This window comes from Struthio camelus, chromosome 19 (genome assembly GCF_040807025.1).
Source record: "Struthio camelus isolate bStrCam1 chromosome 19, bStrCam1.hap1, whole genome shotgun sequence".
In the NCBI taxonomy this organism is placed as follows: Eukaryota; Metazoa; Chordata; class Aves; order Struthioniformes; family Struthionidae; genus Struthio; species Struthio camelus.
This window is the reverse complement of record NC_090960.1, coordinates 1841458-1863029: the sequence shown is the minus strand read 5'-3', so window position 1 is coordinate 1863029 and position 21572 is coordinate 1841458. Positions and strand designations below refer to the sequence as shown.

Genomic DNA, 21572 nt, shown 5'->3' with positions numbered 1-21572 from the left:
GTCCCAGCTATGCCCCCACCCCACACACACTTTTTGGTTCAGCGCCGTGTTGCTGGACCGCGAGCAAGAGGCGCGTTATTATTATTTTTAAACGGCCGATGCCGAGCGCTTCCCCGCGCGGGTGGCAAAGTGCGGGGACTCGTGGGGCTTTTAGAAGGGGCCTCGGCACAGCAGAACGGTAAGCCTTTGCTGTCCTCCCTTTTGAAAATAACCCCCCCCCCAAAAAAAAAGGGCCCTGGCCAGTTAGAAGGACAACTCTCCACCGAAGCGGGCGACGGAGCAGGCGCGTCGCCGTCTCCCTCCAGCGCTGCCCCCACAGCCCCAGCAGCCTCCCGCAGGCCCAAAACTGGGCCATTTCGTGCAAAAAGCGCAGCAGGCTCTGGCAGGAGGAGCGAGAGCCGTTTTTTTAGGGGAGGTTTGGAGCCCGCCGGCGGCGGTGCAGGGTCCCCCGGCTCCGGTCAGGACCCTCTAGGGACGGGGAAGGACGCGCTCCGACAGCCCGCACAACACGGAGTCTCCGCGCAGGGCTCCAGGCCGGGGCAACGCCCCTCACCGCGGCCCCCGGGCTCGCCGCGCCGCTCGGGCCCCGCAGGCCGCGCTGTCATGGCAACGGCGCCGGGCCGGCCTCTGCCCGCCACAAAGATGGCGCCGCCCGCGCTGACGCCACCCCCCTCGCTCCCCACCGGTGCCCGGCCCAAAGATGGCGGCGGCCACGTCACTGCCGCCCCGGCCGCGGGTGGCGGCGGCCATGGCGGCGGCGACTATGGCGGCGCGAGGCGCGGAGGCCGAAGCGCTCTTCGAGGCGCACACGGCGGCCGAGCTGCGGGCCGTGGAGCGGCGGCTGCGCGCCGGCATCGAGCAGAAGCGGGAGGAGCTGCGGCAGATGGTGGGCGAGCGGTACCGGGACCTCATCGAGGCGGCCGACACCATCGCCGAGATGCGCCTCAGCGCCGAGCGCCTGCTGGGCGCCGTGAGGGGGCTGCAGCGGGGCGGCGCGGGCCGGGCCGGGCCGCCGGCGCCGGTGAGGCGGGGGGCACCCGGGGGGGGGACACCATAGGGTGCCGAGGCAGACTGGGGAGGGGGGCACTGGGGGGTGCTGGGGGGGGGAACGGGCGTCCTAGAGAGGGGGTCCCTGGGGGGGTCTCGGGGGGGGCGGCACCGGCAGGGAATGGGGGGGAAACGGGTGCCCCAGGGAGGGGGTCGCTGGGGAGGGGGGACCAAGGGGTGCTGCAGGGATGGGGCCCCCCGGGGGGGGGTCACTGGGGGGGAGCCAGGCATCCCAGGGATGGGGGCACTGGGGGGGACGACCAGGGGGTGCTGTGGGGATGGGGCACTGGGGGGGAACCAGGGGGTGCTGTGGGGATGGGGTACCCCGGGGGGGAGCACTGGGGGGGGACCAGGGGTTGCTGGGAAGGAGGCCATGGGAGGGCACCCCAGGGTGCTGGAGGAGGAGGGATTGGGGCACCCCAGGAAGGGGGGTACCACAGGGTGCTGGGGGGGGTGAACCAGGCACCCCAGGGAGGGGGACACTGCAGGGTGCTGGGAGGACTGTGCACCCTGGGGAGGGGGGGGTACCCAGAGGGGGTCCTGGGGGGGACCAGGCACTCTGGGGAGGGGGGCACCGGGAGGGGGTGCTGGGGAGGGGAACCAGGCACCGGGGGGGGGAGCAACAGTGGTGGCAGCGGGGCCCCTCCCTGACCAGGCTGCCCAGGCGCCGCAGCCGGCGCAGGAGCGGTTCTACCGCACCGCGGCGCAGATCAAGCTGCTGCTGGAAATCCCGGAGAAGGTGTGGAGCGCCATGGAGGCCTCGCGGTACCTGCACGCCACCCACCTCTACCTGCTCTGCTGCCACCTCCACGGGCTCCTGCAGCTGGAGGCCGGCGGCTCCCGCTACAGCCCCATCCTCGCCCGCTTCCCCATCCTCGTCCGGCAAGTCGCCGCTGCCAGCCACTTCAGGTGAGCTACCGGGGGCTGGTCCACCCTGCCATCTGCTGCCCTTCGATGGCTCCAAGCAGGGAAGAGATGGGAGAAGCCCTTCCTCCTTCCCTGCTCCTTCTCCACCGGCAGCCCGAGCGCGGCTGCCTCTCCCAGGCTTGGCTGATGAGCCGCCGCCTGGGGCTAACCCCCCTGAGCAGCACAGGCTGCGAACTGGAGCGCTGCCCAGCACAGCCCATTCTGTACAGAAAGCTGAATTGACCAAGAGGTTTATCAGTTCTCCTGTGAAAAAAGGGGTGCTTCCAGAGAAAGCAGCAAGAACACCAAGTTAGCGGCATGCAGGAGCGCTTCAGTGTCACACCAGGACTCTTATTTCCAGGAAATCTGCCTTTTGTCAGCCTAAGGCAGGAATTTCTCCCCTTTCTGTGCAACAACTTAGATATTACTTTCTCTTTGTGTAGAACTGGGACTGTTCTCACAAAGATTTGACAGGTTACCAGGAGATCTTGCTGCAAGGAATGAGGCACTGAATGCCATTTTTTGCCCAGTGTCACCTAACTAAACCTGAACGCTGAATACACTGAGCTACTTCCCTGCATTGTGTGGTGACTGCCTGGCTTATTTCCTTGCTAGATCCACCATCCTGCAGGAGAGCAAATCCCTGCTGAAGTGCCGGGCCGTGTCAGACCAGGCCGTGGCAGAAGCCTTGTGCTCTATCATGCTCCTGGAGGACAGCTCTCCGCGCCAGGCCCTGGCGGACTTCCTTTTGGCCAGGAAGTCAGCTATCCAGCAGCTTCTCAACCAGCCACATCACGGTCAGTATGACTGAATTGCCTCCTTTAACTCCAGGTAACCCCCTTTGCTTTATCTCCTCCTGCAGCATACAAGCAGATCATCTGGGGGTGTTAGTCCTGTAAAGCTCATGATGGCAGGGATGCTGCCACTGTGCACCGCTGCAGTCACGTGGCTGACACCCCAGCAGCATTTTGCTGCAATGCTGAATTAAGTGTACAGGGCTTCACAGCAAGCCCATCTTTAACTGGGGAAGCAGGGGACGCGCAGGGCTGAGTCCTACGCCCTACAGCACTAGAATCACAGGTCTGCCTGCCTGCCTTGAAACACAGGGCTGGTCACATCTCTGTTAAAGGAGCTGCCTTTACTGAAAAGCATTTATTTGCAGGTGCAGGTATAAAAGCTCAAGTGTGTTCACTGATGGAGCTGCTAACCACCACCCTGTACCAGGCTCATGCTCTCTTTTACACCATGCCCGAAGGAGCACCCTCAGATCCAGCCCTGACTTGTGGTTTGCTCTTCTCAACACTGGAGAGCACCACAAGCCAGCACCCAGCAGGTGAGCAGCAGGCAGCTCTGGCTTACACCTCTGGCTGTCTGGCTTTGTGAGGCAGGAGGCTGCCACTGCGCTGGGCTGATTTCGCCCATCCCATGTGCTTCCAGGGGGAGGTGGGGTTCTAGAGGATGACGTGAAGCTGAGCAGCTGGTTCAGATACCTCCCGGCATCTGTGGTGGAGTTCCAGCCAGCCCTCCGGACCCTGGCACACCCCATCAGCCAGGACTACCTCAGAGATACGCTGCAGAAGTGGATCACCATGTGAGTGTGGCAGCACCCCTGAGCCACTGGATGCCACGTGTAGTGGCCTCCTTCGTAGGACTTTCCTAGACACCACAAAGCCTCTGTGCCAAAGCAGCAGCACAAAGCAAAGCCAAGCTCACTGACTCCAGACAGGCAGTGCCTTCTGCTGGCTCCCTGTCCACCATCCCCACTCTTCCCTACAATTAAAGAACTAGAAACAGCATAGGGCTGTCCTAAAAGCCAGACTGCAACACTCCAACATAACAGACCACACAGACTCACCCACCCAGGGCTCCATAGCGATATTTGCTTAGAGTTCCTGCGTGCTGCAGTAATCCACCAGCAAATAAGCACAGAGAATAAATAAGAAGGAAATGCCTTACCTGGCTCTTCCAGCTCCTGGTCCAGCACCTCCTCCCTCCTTGCTGCCCTTCCTCAGACTGGGGGGGGAGGCAGCCTAGACCCCCTTTATAGACCTTCCAGCTCCACCCCTTCCCACCATGCTTTGCCCTCTGAAGGGGAACAGTTTGGCAGCCCTTCCTCCCCTGTTAACAACCTTGTCAGTCATTTATCGTTACCCTGTGGAGCTGCTGCCGGGGTGGTCAGCTGGTCCCTGCAGTCAGCGGCAGCCCCCCCATGGTGTGCGGTCACACTGGCTGGCCGTGGGATGTTTCCCCAGCAATGCATCCCAGAGCCCACCATGTGTTCAGCACAGCCTGTCTGTGCTGGCTGGCAACAGGGGAGCAGTTAGTGTAGCGGGGGCGTTCTTGGGGTGCTGGTGCAGTGTTGCAGCAGTGCCCCCAGCTTGGATACCTGTCACAGCCCTGGGTTCCTGCTGGAGGGCGCATGGCATTCCTGCTAGGCCCTGGTGTGGGACCCAGGGTGCAGCTGCTGGACTTGCCAAGAGGAAAGGGCACCCTCAGCCCTGCCGGTGTTTCTCCCAGGTAGAGCCTCTTACCGAAATGTCAAGAATTTCCCCACCTTGTAGCAGACATTCTCTCCTACCTTCCCTGGGGCTGTGTCTGAGCAAGTCAGACTGAAGTGAAACATTGCCTTCAGGTGTAATGATGACATCAAGGCTGGAATCACCAACTTGTTAGTCTATGTGAAGAGCTTGAAAGGCCTTGCTGGGATCCGTGATGCAGTGTGGGAGCTGCTCACGAGCGAGTCCGTGAGGCAGCACTGGGACACTGTATGCCGTCGCCTGTTGGACAAGCCTGCTTCCTTCTGGGAGGACTTGCTGCAGCAGCTGTTCCTGGACAGGTTACAGGTGGGTGCTCCCCACTGACCACCCCACAGGGTCGCTTGAGTGAAGCTTTGTTGCCTGTATGACAGCCAAGCTGCCTCCGCAGAGCTGGCTGGAGGATGGTCCTGGGCTAAGCCTCATGCACAAAGTTTGGGGCAGCTGGCAATTCATGGGGAACCTGGCAACCTTGCTGTGTCCCCTTCTATTATCTAGGGCTGTCCATTGCTGCTTGTGAGACAGCACTAACTGCGTACCTAAATAGTGATAGGCCGGCAGGAGGCACAAATAAAGGGTGCTTTTTCCTCATTCTCTTCCAGACACTGACTAAAGAAGGATTTGACTCCATCTCAAGCAGCTCCAAACAGCTTCTCATCTTAGCCCTGCAGGAACTTGAAAGCAAGTCCAGCACCTCTGCCCCTAGCAAACACATCCAGTTTGAACACAACGTGGCCCTATTCCTGTGGTCAGAGAGCTCTAGTGACCTGCCTTCAGATGCTGCTTGGGTCAACGTGGCAAACCGCAGCCAGTTCACCAAAAGTGGCCTGTCCATGAAAGCACAGGTGCTCACTCCATGCGTGCAGAGCTTCTGCTCAGCTCTTGACTCAAAACTGAAGGCCAAATTGGATGACCTTCTGTCCTACCTTCCCTCGGATTCCTCACCTGCCAAGGAGGCAGCTCCCGTGGTGCCATCTCGCTCTGCCTTCGACCGATATGCCGATGCCAACACCGTGGAGGGGCTGCTCCGTGACCACTGCGTCGCCTGCATCCACTATGTGCTGGGCTGCGTGCGTGAGGAGCTCCAGAGTGCCCAGAGCCTGCTGGGAGAGCAGGCAGGTGCTCCCGGCGATACCAAACTCAACGCTGTCCTCTTCCTGGCAAGACTCTGCCAGTCCCTGAGCGAGCTGTGCCCTCACCTGAAGCAGTGTATCCTGGGCCAGTCAGGTAGCGCAGAGACAGCACTGAAGGAAACCCGCTCCACAAAGAAGCTGGGGAAGGGGAAAGCCCAGGAAGTGAACCCTGTGCAGGCCAAGTGGCAAGAAGTGAAGGCCGAGCTCTTGCAGCAGAGCCTGTTTGCTTACCAGATATGGAGCTCAGCTGTCACCAAAGTAAGTGACTGTTTCTCTCATCGCACATTTCCTGTGTGGGTTTCTCTCATTCAGCTCCCTGTGGTCAGCACTGCTCCTCCTTAGCTGGTGCCAGCTCCTGAGAGCTGACCACACTGCTACCACAGGGCCCAATCAGCCTGTGGGGAGAGGAAAGAGCTGCAGCTTGGGGGTGGCATCTAGCAGATCCACTGTAATGGGATGGTCTTCACAAGGTTCACTTGGGTAGGAACAGGCCGCACGCTTTTTAGTACTCTCATTTAGAACTGTCTACCCTGTGACTGTGTGCTTTTGTATTCTGTGCTCTAGGCTCTGGTTCAGTGCTTTACTCGCACATTGCTGTTAGACACAGCAGGCTCTGTCTTGGCCACGGCCACCAACTGGGATGAAATTGAAATTCAGGAGGAGACCGAGTCCGGAAACAGTGTAACGTCAAAGATCCGGCTACCTGTGCAGGTATGAGGAACGTGCTCTCCCAGTGGAGAGAAACAGTCTGTCAGAAGAGCATTGGTCTCCAAAACCACTGCTTTGTCACTCACCAGCCTGTGTCTTTTGCAAGAGTGACTTCAGGGACACCTCACTTAAGCAGGTTTCAGCTCTGAATTCAGCAGGTCATTTATCAAGTGGTATCTCTAGACTTAAGAGTATTGGGGTTCTTCTGTGGGGTTTTGTGGGGCAGTAGGGAAACCAGCATCCTTCCTGCTGAAAATCAAGTGTGAAGTCCAGGTGTGCTGACCTGCTGTGAAGTTTGCCTGGCATTATGACCACAGGGCAAACACTCTTTTGTGCTGTTATTTGCTCTTTACAGCACTTATCCTTTAAGAACAGAGGTCAGAGGAAGGAAATTAGACAGTTGATGCTGCATATTCAAATGGATGAAATTTGCCCAGATCCTATAAAGTTGCGCCAAAGAAGGACTTACATTTGGCTTGTACATAGAGGCCTGCAGGACAGATGATTTCAAGGAAGTTTGATGCACTGAAAGACAGGACTGTAAAAGCAGGTCTCTGCAAAACCTGAGAAGAAACCTGAGGCCTGCAGATTTCCTTAGGCTCTTGAGGAGGGCAGGAATGACACCTGTGGTGATAAAGCAGGTGGCAACTGCACTGAAGGAGAGGAAGGCCAAGGCAAGAGTGAGTTCAGCATTTGCTCAGTAAGAGAGAGGCTGGACAGGGCAACAGTCTCTTGTAGTGACCTTCAGAAGGTGAATTTTGTTGATGCTGAAGAAAAAAGCAACAGGATGAAAGCTCAGGATAGCTTGGAGATAAGGGAGAAGAGCAAGGGAGTAAACAGTGAACCCACGTAGCTGGTGCTGGGATCAACAGTGACAGAAAAAAGGCAGAAAGATCAATTCCCTTTTGACTGCATTCAGCTGAAGACCTCCTGTTGAAAGTACTTGTGTGACTTCTAGGACCACTATAACCAAACGTCTGGTCTATCAGTAGATGACATCCTATGAAAGATTGGAGCCAGGCTCTGGGGGCAGGTAGATCTCAGTGGTAGAGACCCGAGGTTGCTGAGGAAGTAGGACAACTGAAAGGAAGTTGTCCCCTTGATAAAGCTGATGTAGCTTACAGACCACATGAAAATACTTTCCTAACTCTTTTTTTTTAAACAGCCGTCCTGGTATGTTCAGTGCCTCCTCTTCAGTCTATGCCAAGAGGTGAACCGAGTTGGAGGTCACGCTCTTCCGAAAATCACCTTGCAGGAGCTGCTGAAGAAATGCATGGCAGAAGTGCTTGCTGCCTATGAAAAGCTTTTGGAAGAGAAGCAGGAGAAGGTACGTGAGTAGGATCGGCTTGCTCACAGAGCTGCCCTTGGCTCAAGTTAGTGTGGGACAAGGGGGTCACGTGGCAATAACGTATACTCCTGTCCTTTGGAACAGAACCTGTCCACCTGTGAGAGTTAAAAAGGGTGACTGCATTCCTTTTCACCACCCCCACCCCCCACCCCCCCCAAAAAAAGAGGCAACACATGGATCTGACACTAGATTGCCTGCTCTGAATGGTTCAGCTGGGTTGGTTGATTCTTGATGCCAGCATTTTTAAATGTTTAGCCTACAGCAGTCCTTTGAAAGCCCTGTTTACTCTGTGAGTCAAGACAGCCTTTTTTTCCCTGACCGTCCTATTTGCAGAAAGAAGGCACCTTCCCCATGACCCAGAACAGAGCTTTGCAGTTACTCTATGATCTGCGGTACCTGAATATCATCTTGACAGCAAAGAGCGAGGAAGCAAAAGCCAGCAGGATCAAGCCTGACTCCGGGTGCGGTACAGCTGTGGGATTCAGATCCCAGCAGTAGCTTGTGGGGCCCCAAAACTGTTTAAACTTACCAGTAGTCAGGAGAGTATCTGCAGAGGTGGTGTCTTTGGGCCAAGCAGAATATCCCGAAGAGCAGCACAGATGCTCCTCTCTGCGCTGCCCCTGGGAACAGGTCTGTCCTGTAGTCAGAGAGAGAGCTTTGTTCTCTGACTCCCTTCACTGACGCTAAGCTCATCCTCAAAACGTAGAAGGAGGGATGGGATTCCGAGGCTGACAGTTTGGAAACAGCAACTGGTCCCCTCTGCTTGGGTATGCAGCATGTCCATGCGGCAGCAGGGATACCTTCAGAGAATGCTCCTGGAGAGAATAGTTAGGCTCTGACCCAAGAGTCTAAAACTTGTCTATGTTCCAGACTTGAGACTGAGGCATCTTTCTGTAAGGCTTACAGCAGGGTGAATTTTCCTATGCAGCACAGACTTTGCATTTGTAATAGCTGGAAACCCTTCAAACAGCTGCTGTTCTGCTAGGCAATTCCTGTTTTGCTTAGTCACCTCTTAAGGGTAAGTCCCTCAAGGTTTCAGAGGGACAAATAAAACCACCCTGTCTTCATCAGCAGCCATCCTTCTTGTGTCCTGCTCTAAGATATAACACTGACAGGACTCTTCTGCTCTGGTTGTAGGATTGAGAAGATGACTGACTTCCTGGAAGGACACATAGATCCATTTGACTTGGATGTTTTTACTCCACACTTAAATAGCAACCTTAATCGCCTGGTTCAACGAACCTCGGTAAGTTCAGGAAAAGGAAAGAACGCATCAGGAAGCAATGTTGCAAAACAAGTTTGTTGCGCTCTACAAGGGCAGCTTTGGTTGGTTTATAAACTGCTTAATACCCAAAGATAACTACTGGCACTTAGTCAGGAACAGAAAGAGTATTTAAAGCCGGCTGAAGATAAGAGTAGCTTGCTGAGCTGGCTACATAGCACATAATCATGCATGGAGTTGGCTCAACTTTGTCTAACAGGATTCACCGGAGCCTGTGTGATACTAATTGGGTTAGGTAATACTGAAACAGGCCTAGAACTCAACTATGATAATAGCTAGCAGCACCAAATAAAAGCAAGCATTAAAGAGGGTGGAGAGAGAGAGACACGTAACATTCAAACTTGAAACGTGGATAATTAAGCAACAAGTATTCTGGAATGTTACCAAAATACAGTAGACTCAGTGGGAGTGTGCCATTTATGTGATCAGCTCCACAGATGCCCTCAAATACTAGCAGCTCGTTCATGTTTTCTAGGTTCTCTTTGGCTTGTTAACTGGGACGGAGAACCAATACACTAGTAGGAGCAGTGCCCTGAGCTCCCAAGAGCTCCATAATATCTTGCCGTTAGCATCCAGTCAGATCAGGTAAGTTACTCAGCTATGCTGTGCATTCCCACATCTCTTTAGGAAACACTGCAAAAACTGTTGCTTCTGTGCTACTGATTGCATTTCTTTATTCCATCTCTTTTAAGATTTGGACTTCTGCCGCTGAGTATGTCCAGCTCACGAAAGACCAAGTCTGCTACCAGAAACACAGAAAGAGTTCAGGTTGGTAAAATAAAGCCATACTAACTTTTTGCCTGTGCTCATTCTCCCACCTACACTGTAACTTGCAGGGAAAGAAGAAAGTAGCCAAACATAGTAATATTTATCCTGATTTTTATTTTCTGTAAAATGAGAGAACCATTATGGCAACACAGCATGAGATGGTTTGGATTTCCCCTTGCCCCTCAAAAAAAAAAAAAAAAACACACCACAGACACACACACTGATGGCACCTGGATTTTTTAGGCGCACTGCTCTGCAATAAAACATAGGCAATAACTACCATAAAACTGACACAGATGAGGCATTTTGAGATCAATGCATAAAAGACTTAGTTCATTTAAGGATGGCTTCAAGAAACGTTGAAGGATACCTGAAGGATACCTAATTATTTGAACTCTCTTCCAGTATGATGCTGACCTTTAACTCCCGATGAAGTCTGGCTTGGGTATTTAAGCCTGTGTGAATTGAGTGGCTTGCTTCTGCAAACGCTCCGTGTTGTCCAGTGTTTGAATTTTATTAGCTGTTACATTGCTACATGTTTCCCACAGTATGAAACATCTGTTTAGATGAAGCTTCCCATGCTGAGGACAGAGAGCCAAGGAATACCTCACTGTTACAGGAAACTGTATTTAGCAATCTGTTTCCTTTAGCCATTATTAACCCAGTACCACTATCTATGGTGATGTCCTTTTAACTGGCACAGGAGAGTAAAGATCTGATTTTTATCAGAGCAGGGTGTTACCTGAGATGCTAACTTTTACTCTACAACTCTTGTTCTCCAGTGTACAAAAGCATTAAAGTTTAGACATAGTATAAGGGTTGTATAAAAGCCTGAAGCTTCAAGATGAAGGTATTCTTTACCTCTTATACCTCAGGCGTAGTAGACTGTAGAAGCGTGTAGCGATGTCTGTCTCACTCCTACCGCTCCCCTCTCCTGTTGTGGCAGTAGCAAAGGCTGTGGTGACATATCTATTCTGCACTAGCCGCACTTCTCTGAATTACTGACAGATGCTTGCTTCCTCTTTTATGCCAAAAGGGTTCTGGAGAAGTTAAAGTCCACAGTTACTTAAGAACGGCTCTCTACACAAAGGCTAGAGCTGTATTTTTAGCATTGTTATCCCCCCTTGCACTGAGAGCAACAGCCCCTTCCCTCCTGCAATGCAGGATGATTACTTTTGAGCATTGAATGACATCTGAAAAGTCAACTGTTGCTAACAACAGCAAGAAACTGTGCTTGTACCACTCAGAACTGCTGCTGTCCTGCCTGTCACTAACCACTTATTGTGGCAGTAACACAACTTCATTTGGGGTTCAGGCTCCGCTTGCCTGAGAACAGCTGTTCTGCCATAGTCCATGCCTCCTTGCAGCTACTGTAGGTGAGGGTATGGAAAAAAGCAAAGGTATGCTGTAATAGTTACTGACTCTCTCTTAAAAAAAAAAAAATTAAAAAATACAGGCTCCACCTCCTGCGCTCACAAGAGCAGAAGACGAGACGTTCCGCCCTGGCTCTTTGTTCAGGCAGCTTGTAACCGAGGAGGAAGACACAGCTGCACCTTCTCTCTTCAAGCTGGGATGGCTTTCAGGCATGACCAAGTGATTCAATTAAAAATAAAATAAATAAAAAAAAAAAAAACAAAGCCCACCCATTTGTCTATATGTTCATCTATCTTCACGCTCTCCTCTCAACAGGGTCTGTTAACACCTCTACCGTTATCATCAGAAGAGGACTACTTTTCCATCCTTAGCAAGATCCAAGTTTGCTACTTAAACCAGACATCAGTCAGGATGGTCTTTGCAATCTGGCTACTGAAACAGAAGTCTAGCTACTCTTCCACTTCCTGTTCCTTAGGAGTTGTTAACCTTAAAGTCAAATTAAAGAATAGTACACAATTTAATGGGAAACAAAACATTTCACAGTTAGAAACTGGTGTTTGAGCTATGCAAGACTACTTTCTCCCTGTTCAAAAGCCTCTCTCCAAGCTACTCTATACTTTCCTCATGAATCAAGAGATCGTGATTCTGCTATCTAAAGGGTCCCTCTGGGCACCTGATAGTTTGGCTACAGCTGCCTAAGCTTTCCTGGTTCTAGTTTCATATTTTCTTTTGAACGCTGCAGCAGTAAAGATAAAGCAAGATAAGGCTTGTCACACACTAAGCTGGGTGGAAAGCTGCAGCTGGAGTAGTCCTAAAGGATTCCAGTAACAGCAGATATTCTCAGGGTCTTTCTTTTTAAGTCTAAATGCTCAGTTAACAAGCATCATACCTCCAAAAAAATTATTTTGCCAAAGAAATTTTTTACTATTTTATTGAAATTAAAAAAGACTTATAAAACTGAAGATGAATGTTTGAAATAACTTTACATAAAGCAACAAATTGCTAACAAACAGATTAGGCAGTCAATTGGAATTGGACTCATTATGCAATCCTATAATACAGATGTGGATTCCTCAGTCTCACCTTGACATGTACTTTATAACCACCCCAAAAAGAATCCTATAAAAATTGCTTCAAAGCCCCTTTTGCATTGCAATAGTGCAGCAAACCACAAGTAAACAATTTCCTGTTAACCTGTTATTTCAAATATAGACTGAAAAGGCAACAGGCGTTTTGTGCAATTCCATTTTAACAAACTTTTAAGTTGAAATATCAAATCTACACAGTGCTGTCCCTTCACAGAAGGCAAGGAACTGCTGGTTCATCATGTAGGAGGGCGTCCTCGATTCTGTAAGCTGTGAAAGTGTGCCTCCTTCAGGATCTGGTTGATGTGGAAGTAAGGACCTTGACTTAGTGCAGATTGCTCATGGAAGGACTGAGAGGTGACAGGACTGGATCCTGCAATTATCTGGTTTAAGCTGGTTTCTGGACCACTTGCTCTGTCAGGGCTGTTGATGCTACTGCTACTACAACTGCTGCTGCTGCCGCTATCACTGCTGGAGGACTATGAGACACAAAGAGAACGTTAACAGCAAAATGACATGCACATTTTTTCTCTCCTTCCCACAGTGAAGCACCTCAGTTAAGTAAATGCTCTTTAGGATGAGTCCCTCCCTTCCACATTTTCAGGCTCACATTCAGCCTGATGGACTAAATCCACCGACTGTGCTTTCTTGGCCTTCATTGCTTCAGTTATTTTGCCAACACCTGAAAATCAAGGAGTTGAAGGGATGAAGAAGCTTTCACCCTGAGGTTAACTGACCTCCAGTATATTGAGTTTCAATCTTTTGGTTTTAGGCCCACCAGTTCTGCCCTCGTGACCCATATTAGCACTAGTGAAGTTTGCTGAATCCATCTGAGAATTGGAAAATAAAGAACATTCCTACTGAATTGCATGTGTCAGTAAAGGCAGGCCGAACATTAGAAAAAAGCTGTCCTGTTTTTCACATCAGTTCTGTTCTAGCAGACAGTTTAGGTAAGCACCATGCAAAGCACCTTTCTAGAAGTCAATTTTTCTATAATGGGATTTGAAGCATCCAAAGCAACAAGCTGTTAAAAATAAATGCAACACGATACCCATTTTAAGTCTTTGAACACCTTGACATATATACAACTGCTATTTTCCCGGCAAGTACTAGGGCTGAAAGGACCAATTTACTTGACATTAGAGTGAAAGAGCGACAGCCATCAAAATACTTCCAAGCGCAGAAAACAGAACTCATGGTTTAGTTTACATAAGAGGACAAGGCTCATTCGCCAGCATTTAGAAGGATAAACACATTTTATAGTAACAACACTAGAAAAGCATTAAGCCATGATTTTCAGTGTTTCAAAGACATAAAACTGTTTTACACCATTTTAAGGGCTGCCAAGGAAAGACTTCCATTAGTTACAGCTGAAATATTTCATTAGTGTGAAATGCTGTTCAGGACAATACTGCAAAGATTTAAGTGGTTAAAAATGAGAAAGTGACTACTTCCTCCCATAAGATGTAAATTCAAGAAAGCAGCCAGCATAAATGACAGCAGATGAACATCTTTATAAGTATTAAACTAAAACCACAGAAGTCAAAGCTTGGTGGCCACAGCAGAGGAAGCCAAATTTAAAGAAGTCAACGGTAATTTTAACAGTGAGCACCACATCCAGAAAGCCTCACTTTGGAGTAAAATCTGAAGGATGGTGCAAACTGCACCTGGAACGTCTGTCAACAACCAGCGAAAAAGGCCCAGGAAGCCACTCTGTATAAATATTTGAGATGGAACAAAATGCCAGACTGGAAGTCCCACAGCACTGATTACACAATTGATCATGAGAATTCAACCGTATAAACTAAATGTCCTTTTTTGTTAAGCATCAAAAGTGCTTTAGCTCTGTTGTAGGACAGCAAGCAAGAAAACTGTGCTGAGGCTGCAACCGTGCTGCATGTTAGATTAAGCTAGCAAGTAGAGCACAACAAAAACAAATTCAAATTCTGAAGAAAGCAACAGATGTAACCACATGAGCAACCAGCTACTCTTCCTACTACTACTAATACTAGAGAGGGAGAGAACACCAGAAGGACAGAGAGGAGCCACGAAATAGGGCTTGCTAGACCATCTTATTTTGCATAAAAGTACTACTATTGAAATGCAACACTGTTACACTGAACAAGTTACAGCAGCCTTGGAGAGAAACCCACCGCACAGGACAATTTGTTTCCTTTTAGTCTGTGTTCCTTATTGTTTTTCGTTACAGCCACCTTCTGAAAATCAAGGCAAAAATTGAAATGAGAACGTAATATTAATTACTGCTAAAGTTTCATGTTTTAACAGAACAAACATTTTAGAGTTAGTAGTAATGATTTTCTGGCCCCCCCCCTTTTTTTTTTTTAAACAGAGATTGTGTCCTGGGACGTGCTTCCTACCTCTAAGGCTGTTGACAGATGTGGCTTATCAGACCCTCTTTATTTCCATTTCTCTAATGCAAAAATTCACTAGCACATGAAACCCATTTATTGCCCAAATCATGTCAAAAACCTACCATGTCCCCAGGCTGTGGTGCACATTCTGTTAGGCATTTGGACTACAATTAGACAAAAAAAGAATCCTTAAAGTCATAATGTCAGCAAGACAGTTATCTACACAATGAAACAATGTTTTAAGTGAAAGGGCAAAGGAAAGTAGCCCAGTGACAGTTTTTAAGTACCTAAGCTTTCAAGATGCCCTTTCAATACTTATCTGGCTCATTAACTCTTCTAAGCACCACACGGAGTAGTTGTAAAATTTTAAATAATTTCCAAACAGGAGACCAGATAAATGTTTTAAATAATCGACTGATCAGTAATGTAGCATCTCAAGCACTAATCACAGGAACTCGAGAAACAGCCATTTAGACCTGGCTACTCTCAAAAACTTTCAAAATCGGTTTAACTGAGAAGCAACCTGTTTTTCATTAGAAATTAAACCAGAAATACCCTTCCTCACTAGGGCAATATTTGAGGAGAGTGACAGAGGTGCAACGCTAGACAAAAACTCTGCTTTGAGATAAACAACCTTTGCCCTGCATCAGTAACCCTCTCCATTGATTTCTAGGCTCTGGGGAATCTTGTCCTCAGTCAGACTAACAAAAGAGGAACCTTAAAAAATGAGGTTTTACAGAAGAAAGTTATTCAGGAAGGAAAAGAGTTAGCCAGAAACTGAAGACTCCCTTCCTTCCCAGGGAAAATCAGTGCAAAGGGCTTTTAATTGGTGATTCCCTGCGTTGTGCAGAGCACAATTGCATGTTCTAATAATTCCCTATGAGCGGTTGCTCGCAGCAGGCATCTCATGGGATCTGCTACAATTCTACGTAACTTCACGTACAAGCTAGCAGATGACTAAGAGTAGGAAGGGCTTTTGCTAAACTTGTAAGCGAGCATTAAGGAAGACAACAAAGCTAACCTCTTTGTAAGCGGAGAGGATGGAGCATAGGCAGAACAGGAAATGAGACGTGTGGTAAGCGCACTGCTTCACTAACGTTTAATGCTCAGCATAGTTCTAATCTAGCTTTTTCTTTATATGCATGTTCATGGACTGAACTGCAATGCAGAAAGTCAGTGTTGCCCTCATGGTGGCTGCATTCTATGAGTATGGGAACGGTTTGCTTCAGGAACAGCAGGAATGCCTCTTCTTTATAAAAATCAGCCAAGAAGCAGTGCTGATAAATACTGAAGAGAACCTCAGTCTCCCTCCTATAAGGGTCAGTCACAGTCAAGGTTGCTGTCTACCCTGAATGAAAGGACAATCCAATGGGAGAAAACAGTGTTACTCTTTTGCAAAAAAAACCTAGCTGACACGAGCAGCGTGACTAGAAGCAAGCAACGAAGGGATAACATCACAGAATAGCCTGTATTTGAACTGCCACTAAGAAAAAAAAAACCCTTCATTTTACATATATTGCTGTCATCCCTGAAGAGTAGGAAAAAAAAATTGAAAGAGATATCCCGTCATAAGCCAAGTTCAGTTTTAGTAACAGAGCTGCCCGATTTTCGTACTATGGTTACGTTCTCAATTAAATCAAGCTGTATATAAAGAAAATAGCCAACTTTCAACTGAAGGAAGGCAAAACAAAATCAGTATTTTAGCCAAAATGTTTCACAAAAGGCAGGTGTGCCTATGCCCTCAGACGAAAAGCCATTCTTTTCTCGTGTATTCTGTAAAGTTACAAAACGCCCCCCCCCCCCCCCCCCCACACATACTTTTACTCTTTAGTTCAGTAGTTTACAGTTAGTGGGGATTTTTGATCTGCAAGAGCTGCCTTTGTAAATGACAAACTATCAGGAAACAAAATAAAAGTGTTACAAATGGCCAACAATTTCAAAGTGACATGAATCGGAAACACTTGTGCGCTATAAGCACAAGAATTTCTCAATTTGGCACAGGAAGTCCTTAAAAATACATTGGAATAACAGTGATTTAATCTCGTGGTTTGAGTTTCTGGGCATGCTCAATCCAGTGATCCAACATTACAAGAAAACAAGCAAAAAGAAAAAAAAATAAAGCTCTATTCATCAGTAGAAGACATTGTGAATTCTGTTCCCTTCAGAAAGGGAACATTGATTTTTCTAAAACTCTGCGTCCAGCAGGCGCATTCCTTGAATTCAGCATCAACAGTAAGAAATTCTGCTTGCCTGTACAATCAGAGTTTAGTAGGTTAAAAACACTTTTACAATGCAGGTGCATGCATGAAGCAGTAGTTTTAATGTTAGCTTCAGCAATTCAACTTTGCACTGATTTCGCTGATAGCATGGCAGGCAGTTCACATCCATGCTGTTCTCACAGGCAACCCAAACAAATCAGCCGTTAAGGTCGTTCACTCTTGTGTGGCTACTACGAGACTATTCCCATTTCTGCAGTTCAGCGGTTTTGCCCAGTCAAACGTCAAAGTGTTTATATGACAAGCAAAGGTGCTTCTGCCACTCACCATTAAGGTTTTTCCTGATAGTCTTAATTTCATTACTCCTACTTCAATCCCTTGTTCCATACTAAATTCTTCCTCCTCCCGCCATAAAGCTTGTTTAGCCATTAACTACTCTACACACGAAGAGGTGTTTAACCTGTTGGACAAGTGATTCAGTGTCAGATGGCAAGCAGCTATTTAATGTTCTACCCGTTATACCCAAGAAGCAAACAACAACTTCGTCCCAGCAAGTCTTACTTCTAGCAAAACAGTAATACAGGTACCAAAAACATAAGGCAGTTTTTCTGTCACCGCAAATACCTTCATGACGAATATCTAAACTGTCAGAGCATTTTCCATACAATGTCACTGTCAGACACTTCTAAAGGTACACTGGTAAAAAAAAGTATCCCTGACAAAAGGAGTGATGGGATACAGATTTTCATATCATCTTAAATGTAAGTATACTTTGAAGCCATTGTCAAAAGAGAAAAGATAGGCTGCTCAAAGTTATGTAGCCCACAATGTTTTGTGCAATCAAACTACAGTTAACAGTTCAATATAACTGCAATACTTCATAACTATTCATTGCAACTAGTCTTCAGAGTAAGAGGGCTACACAAAAGAACATTCAGCATATTTTTAAAAAGTGTAAAAGAAATACATTTCATTAACTTCCAGGGACACAAATGAAGAGGGAGCCTCCTCACTCCCTGCTCTTTTCATCATCGCTTTGCAACAGAGATACATTGTTAACTAGAAAGCTATATAGTTAATTTTCAGATGATTAATACTTGGAACAATTTAGGAAATTAGGCAGCACAGTTTGGAAACCAGCATTTAAAAAGAAAAAAAGAAATGTCAAAGCTAGCAAACTGCACCTTCATAGAGCTCCTGCCATATGAGCGATCAATTCTGGACATAAGTCAGTGCCCACTTCCGTCAGACAGCACCTACCAATCGACTTCACAATATTCTTGTAATTTAAATAATTGCTTATGCTGCAGAACAGCCAGGGAGACCAGAGAGAAAATGATAAGAGTTCAGCCCAGTCCAACAAAAGATCACAGCAAGGGAAAACAGAAACCAGATAGTCTGAGTTCAAGTCTCTCAGCTTTGAATGAGCAAGTCTTGCTTAAACCGCTGAACGTTTTTCAAAGATCAAAAAAGCACTTTTGGTTGCAAGGGGCACCTGGTGTATGACACTAGTCAGTGTTCCATTGTAACAGGGAAGCGTGTTTTTACTTCCTACTACATGTAAGTATGTAATTATAAGTAAATACAAAGCTGGAAGAGTATACAGCCAGGCAAAGGGACCACATGCACTTGTAACCCACTGTTTGGTTCTGGACACATTATACCTGATTTAAGACAGCAAAACTAAAAATGACAGCAAATGAGTCCCTTGCGCATTAATTTTGGGTACTATACATCAATAGCTGAAATATATTAACAGAACCACTCAAGTAAAAGTGTGCACATTCACTGAAAAACATGCTGATTTCCAAACTGTATTTTACAGATTCCAATCTTTGAAATACATCACTGAGCTAAGCCTCAGGACCTCTTATACAAAGTACAAATTGTGTTCTCATTAACAGCTATCTGTGAATGAAATTTCATGGAATATTCCAACCATTATTTAAATGCAGCATTAAAAGAAACAGAATTTGCCTGAAAAGCCTCTCACCTCAGTGTCCCAAGAGTCCTGAAGAACAGTATTTCTGGTACTACGCTTTGTCTGGGGAATGTGACTGTCATCTTCGTTACCATTCCGCCTCCTCTTCCTGCAGGAAATTATGGTAGAAAGGAGGGGAAAAAAATATTAGCAGCCCCCTGATTTGCCTTGTACTTTGTTTTCTAAAAGTAAGTCTGCAATTAAAGTACGAAAACTTGACAAATTAATGAAGGATCCTTCTAAACCTTTAATCTACTATGGACTTTCATATTCTCTTTGTAGTTGTTCTCTACAGAGTAGAAAGAAAGCTATGACTTTTCTCACAAAGGAGCCAGGTTGAAGTTTTCATATCACTTTAAGGGACATGGATGCATATCTGCCTTCAAAATTAGTGATAAGTATCTTTCTAAATAAACTCCTTTGATAATTCTCAGCCTTGCCACTGCTCAGTACTCAGACACCTCTAAAAATACGCCTGGGGTTTTGAATGACATCTGACAGGCTAAGAAAAGCACTCAGGAAGAGTGGCAGTAACTACATTTTCAATAAATACTCAATTAAGTTCATCTTGTTTACATGAGTCTACAATTACTGTCTACGATGATTTCCTTCACTCTCTCAATTCTCACAGCATTTGAAGTCGTCACATTCCTCAGCAACGTTATTCTCGATGGTGAATGAAAGCTTTGCAATTAAGGTGTTGGAAAACACCACATAAAAGGCCAATCCTTCACTGTTTCAGATGTGTCTGCCGTCCTCTTATGACATCAGTGCTGCTTCATAGCAACTTAGCAATAACAGCAGCTTAAAATTGTTGTAAACTGATGTCTCTCAGTGTTAACAGAAGTTTAATATTAGTATCAAATCTTATCCCACTGTACAAACACCACAGAGCTATGGACTTCAGTATGTTGCGCACTACACAAAATCTAGAAAGGAGCTATTTTGGTTTTGAAAATATACATGAACACTAAACTGACTCAGATAAGATATTGATAGCTGAACTTTTTGTTACAGAACAGCTTCAGTAGCAGCCTCAGCTGCCAGTATTTGGTCAATGCCTACAGGCCAGGAGCCACCTCCTCCCTCTGCCACCCCTGCAGTGCCCGCTACAGCCTCTCCCTGTCCTAGGAGCAGCCCTGCCATAAGAGGAAACGTTTTCATCTCTGTTCCCCCACAATTCCACCCACCCCCACCAAGACTTGCAGCCCCCCCAGGGGGTCCTTTCCTCCTGCCTGCCAGCCTGCCCCTTCCCCTCCTCAAAACCTGCCTGTGGGGCCCCCCTAGCCCAGAAGGCCCTGCCCATCCCTCCTCCCCAAACTCCCCCCCTCAAACCGAGCACCCCCTCACCCAGGGGAATGTGTGCCCACCCCTCCTCCTTCCCCCAGACTGAGCCCCCTGCACCCTGGAGGGCCCTACCTCCCCACTTCCCCCTTAAACCGAGCTCCCTCCCCAGCCTGGAGGGGCCTGCCTGCTTCTCCTTCCCCCCCTAAACCGAGCCCCCCTAGCCCAGAAGGCCCTGCCCACCCCTATTCCCCCCCCAAACCGAGCCCCCCCAGCCCAGAAGGCCCTGCCTGCCCCTATTCCCCCCCCAAACCGAGCCCCCCCAGCCCAGAAGGCCCTGCCTGCCCCTATTCCCCCCCCAAACCGAGCCCCCCAGCCCAGAAGTCCCTGCCCGCCCCTATTCCATCCCCAAACCGAGGCCCCCCAACCCAGAAGGCCCTGCCTGCCCCATTCCCCCCCCAAACCAAGCCCCCCAGCCCAGAAGGCCCTGCCCAAACCGATTCCTCCCCCAAATCAAGCCCCCTAGCCCAGAAGGCCCTGCCCGCCCCACTTCTCCCCTAAACTGAGCCCCCCCTAGCCCAGAAGGCCCTGCCCGCCCCATTTCCCCCCTAAACCGAGCCCCCCTAGCCCAGAAGGCCCTGCCCACCCCTATTCCCCCCCCAAACTGAGCCCCCCCTAGCCCAGAAGGCCCTGCCCACCCCTATTCTCCCCTAAACCGAGCCCCCCCAGCCCAGAAGGCCCTGCCCACCCCTATTCCCCCCCCCAAACCGACTCCCCCAGCCCAGAAGTCCCTGCCTGCCCCTTCTTCCCCCCAAACCGACCCCCCTGGCCGAGAAGTCCCTGCCCGCCCCTATTCCCCCCCCAAACCGACTCCCCCAGCCCAGAAGGCCCTGCTCGCCCCTATTCCTCCCCAAATCGAGCCCCCCCGGCCCAAAAGGCCCTGCCCGCCCCTATTCCCCCCCCCAAACCGACTCCCCCAGCCCAGAAGGCCCTGCTCGCCCCTATTCCTCCCCAAATCGAGCCCCCCCGGCCCAAAAGGCCCTGCCCGCCCCTATTCCTCCCCAAATCGAGCCCCCCCGGCCCAAAAGGCCCTGCCCGCCCCTATTCCCCCCCCCCAAGCCGGTGCCCCCCCCCGCCCGGGGTCCCTGCCCGCCCCTCCCCCACGCCGCCGCCTCAGGCGCCGCTCCCCTCCCCCACCGCCGGCTCCTCGCCTCGCCTCACCTCTGCCTCGCTCCACGCTCGCTCGGCAGCGGCTGCCGGCAGCTCATGGCGAGCCGGACGGGACGGGACCGGGCCAAGCGAGAGGCAGGGAAGAAGAGAGGGAGAGAGGAGGCTGCCGTGTGTCGCGTCGCGTCCTGCCGCCACCGCCGCTGAGGAGACGCGTCTCTCCCCCCCCCCCCCCACCCCCCGCTCGGCTCCCAGCGCCGCCGCTTCCGGCGTCCCCGCCTCCTGCGCATGCGCGCTGCCCGCCCCCTCCCCCCTCCGCGGCCTCCGCGCCGGCGCCGTGCCGGCGGGCCCCGCCCCCTCCCTTCGC

The 21572-nt window shown here is 49.4% G+C and overlaps 3 protein-coding genes across 19 annotated transcripts in view; 1 reads left to right on the top strand and 2 right to left on the bottom strand.

Moving 5' to 3' along the window:
- Positions 1-4342, bottom strand: part of SLC39A11 (solute carrier family 39 member 11) — a 153348-nt gene extending 149006 nt beyond the window's left edge. For 3 of the 5 annotated variants that reach the window (XM_068913862.1, XM_068913856.1, XM_068913863.1), the window contains exon 1: positions 3910-4342. The gene's annotated coding sequence lies outside the window, so the exon portion shown is untranslated. The remainder of the gene's footprint in view (positions 1-3909) is intronic. The other 2 variants (XM_068913859.1, XM_068913853.1) reach the window with 2 other exon arrangements.
- COG1 (component of oligomeric golgi complex 1) lies at positions 730-11876 on the top strand. 5 transcript variants are annotated; one of them, XM_068913849.1, is made up of 14 exons: positions 730-886; positions 1703-1956; positions 2569-2750; positions 3116-3286; positions 3391-3544; positions 4586-4796; positions 5090-5878; positions 6185-6331; positions 7494-7655; positions 8010-8137; positions 8814-8922; positions 9434-9543; positions 9651-9726; positions 11183-11876. In XM_068913849.1, exons 1-14 carry the CDS (start codon positions 749-751, stop codon positions 11321-11323), a joined length of 2772 nt encoding a protein of 923 aa, XP_068769950.1. In that variant the 5' UTR covers positions 730-748; the 3' UTR covers positions 11324-11876. The 5 variants fall into 5 exon arrangements, with proteins under 5 accessions (XP_068769950.1, XP_068769948.1, XP_068769947.1 ...); XM_068913847.1 differs by having other exon boundaries at positions 730-1021; positions 1721-1956; XM_068913846.1 differs by having other exon boundaries at positions 730-1021; positions 1712-1956.
- A 138-nt stretch (positions 11877-12014) lies between these two features.
- Positions 12015-21511, bottom strand: VCF1 (VCP nuclear cofactor family member 1). 9 transcript variants are annotated; one of them, XM_068913872.1, is made up of 7 exons: positions 21260-21487; positions 18767-18863; positions 17101-17233; positions 14680-14721; positions 14339-14401; positions 12923-13015; positions 12015-12664 (listed from the first exon to the last, which is right to left on the bottom strand). In XM_068913872.1, the coding sequence occupies exons 3-7, from the start codon at positions 17200-17202 to the stop codon at positions 12425-12427; spliced, it is 540 nt and encodes a 179-aa protein (XP_068769973.1). In that variant the 5' UTR covers positions 17203-17233; positions 18767-18863; positions 21260-21487; the 3' UTR covers positions 12015-12424. The 9 variants fall into 9 exon arrangements, with proteins under 9 accessions (XP_068769973.1, XP_068769974.1, XP_068769966.1 ...); XM_068913873.1 differs by lacking the exon at positions 14680-14721 and having other exon boundaries at positions 21260-21490; XM_068913865.1 differs by lacking the exon at positions 17101-17233 and having other exon boundaries at positions 21260-21490.
- Positions 21512-21572: the final 61 nt, after the last annotated feature.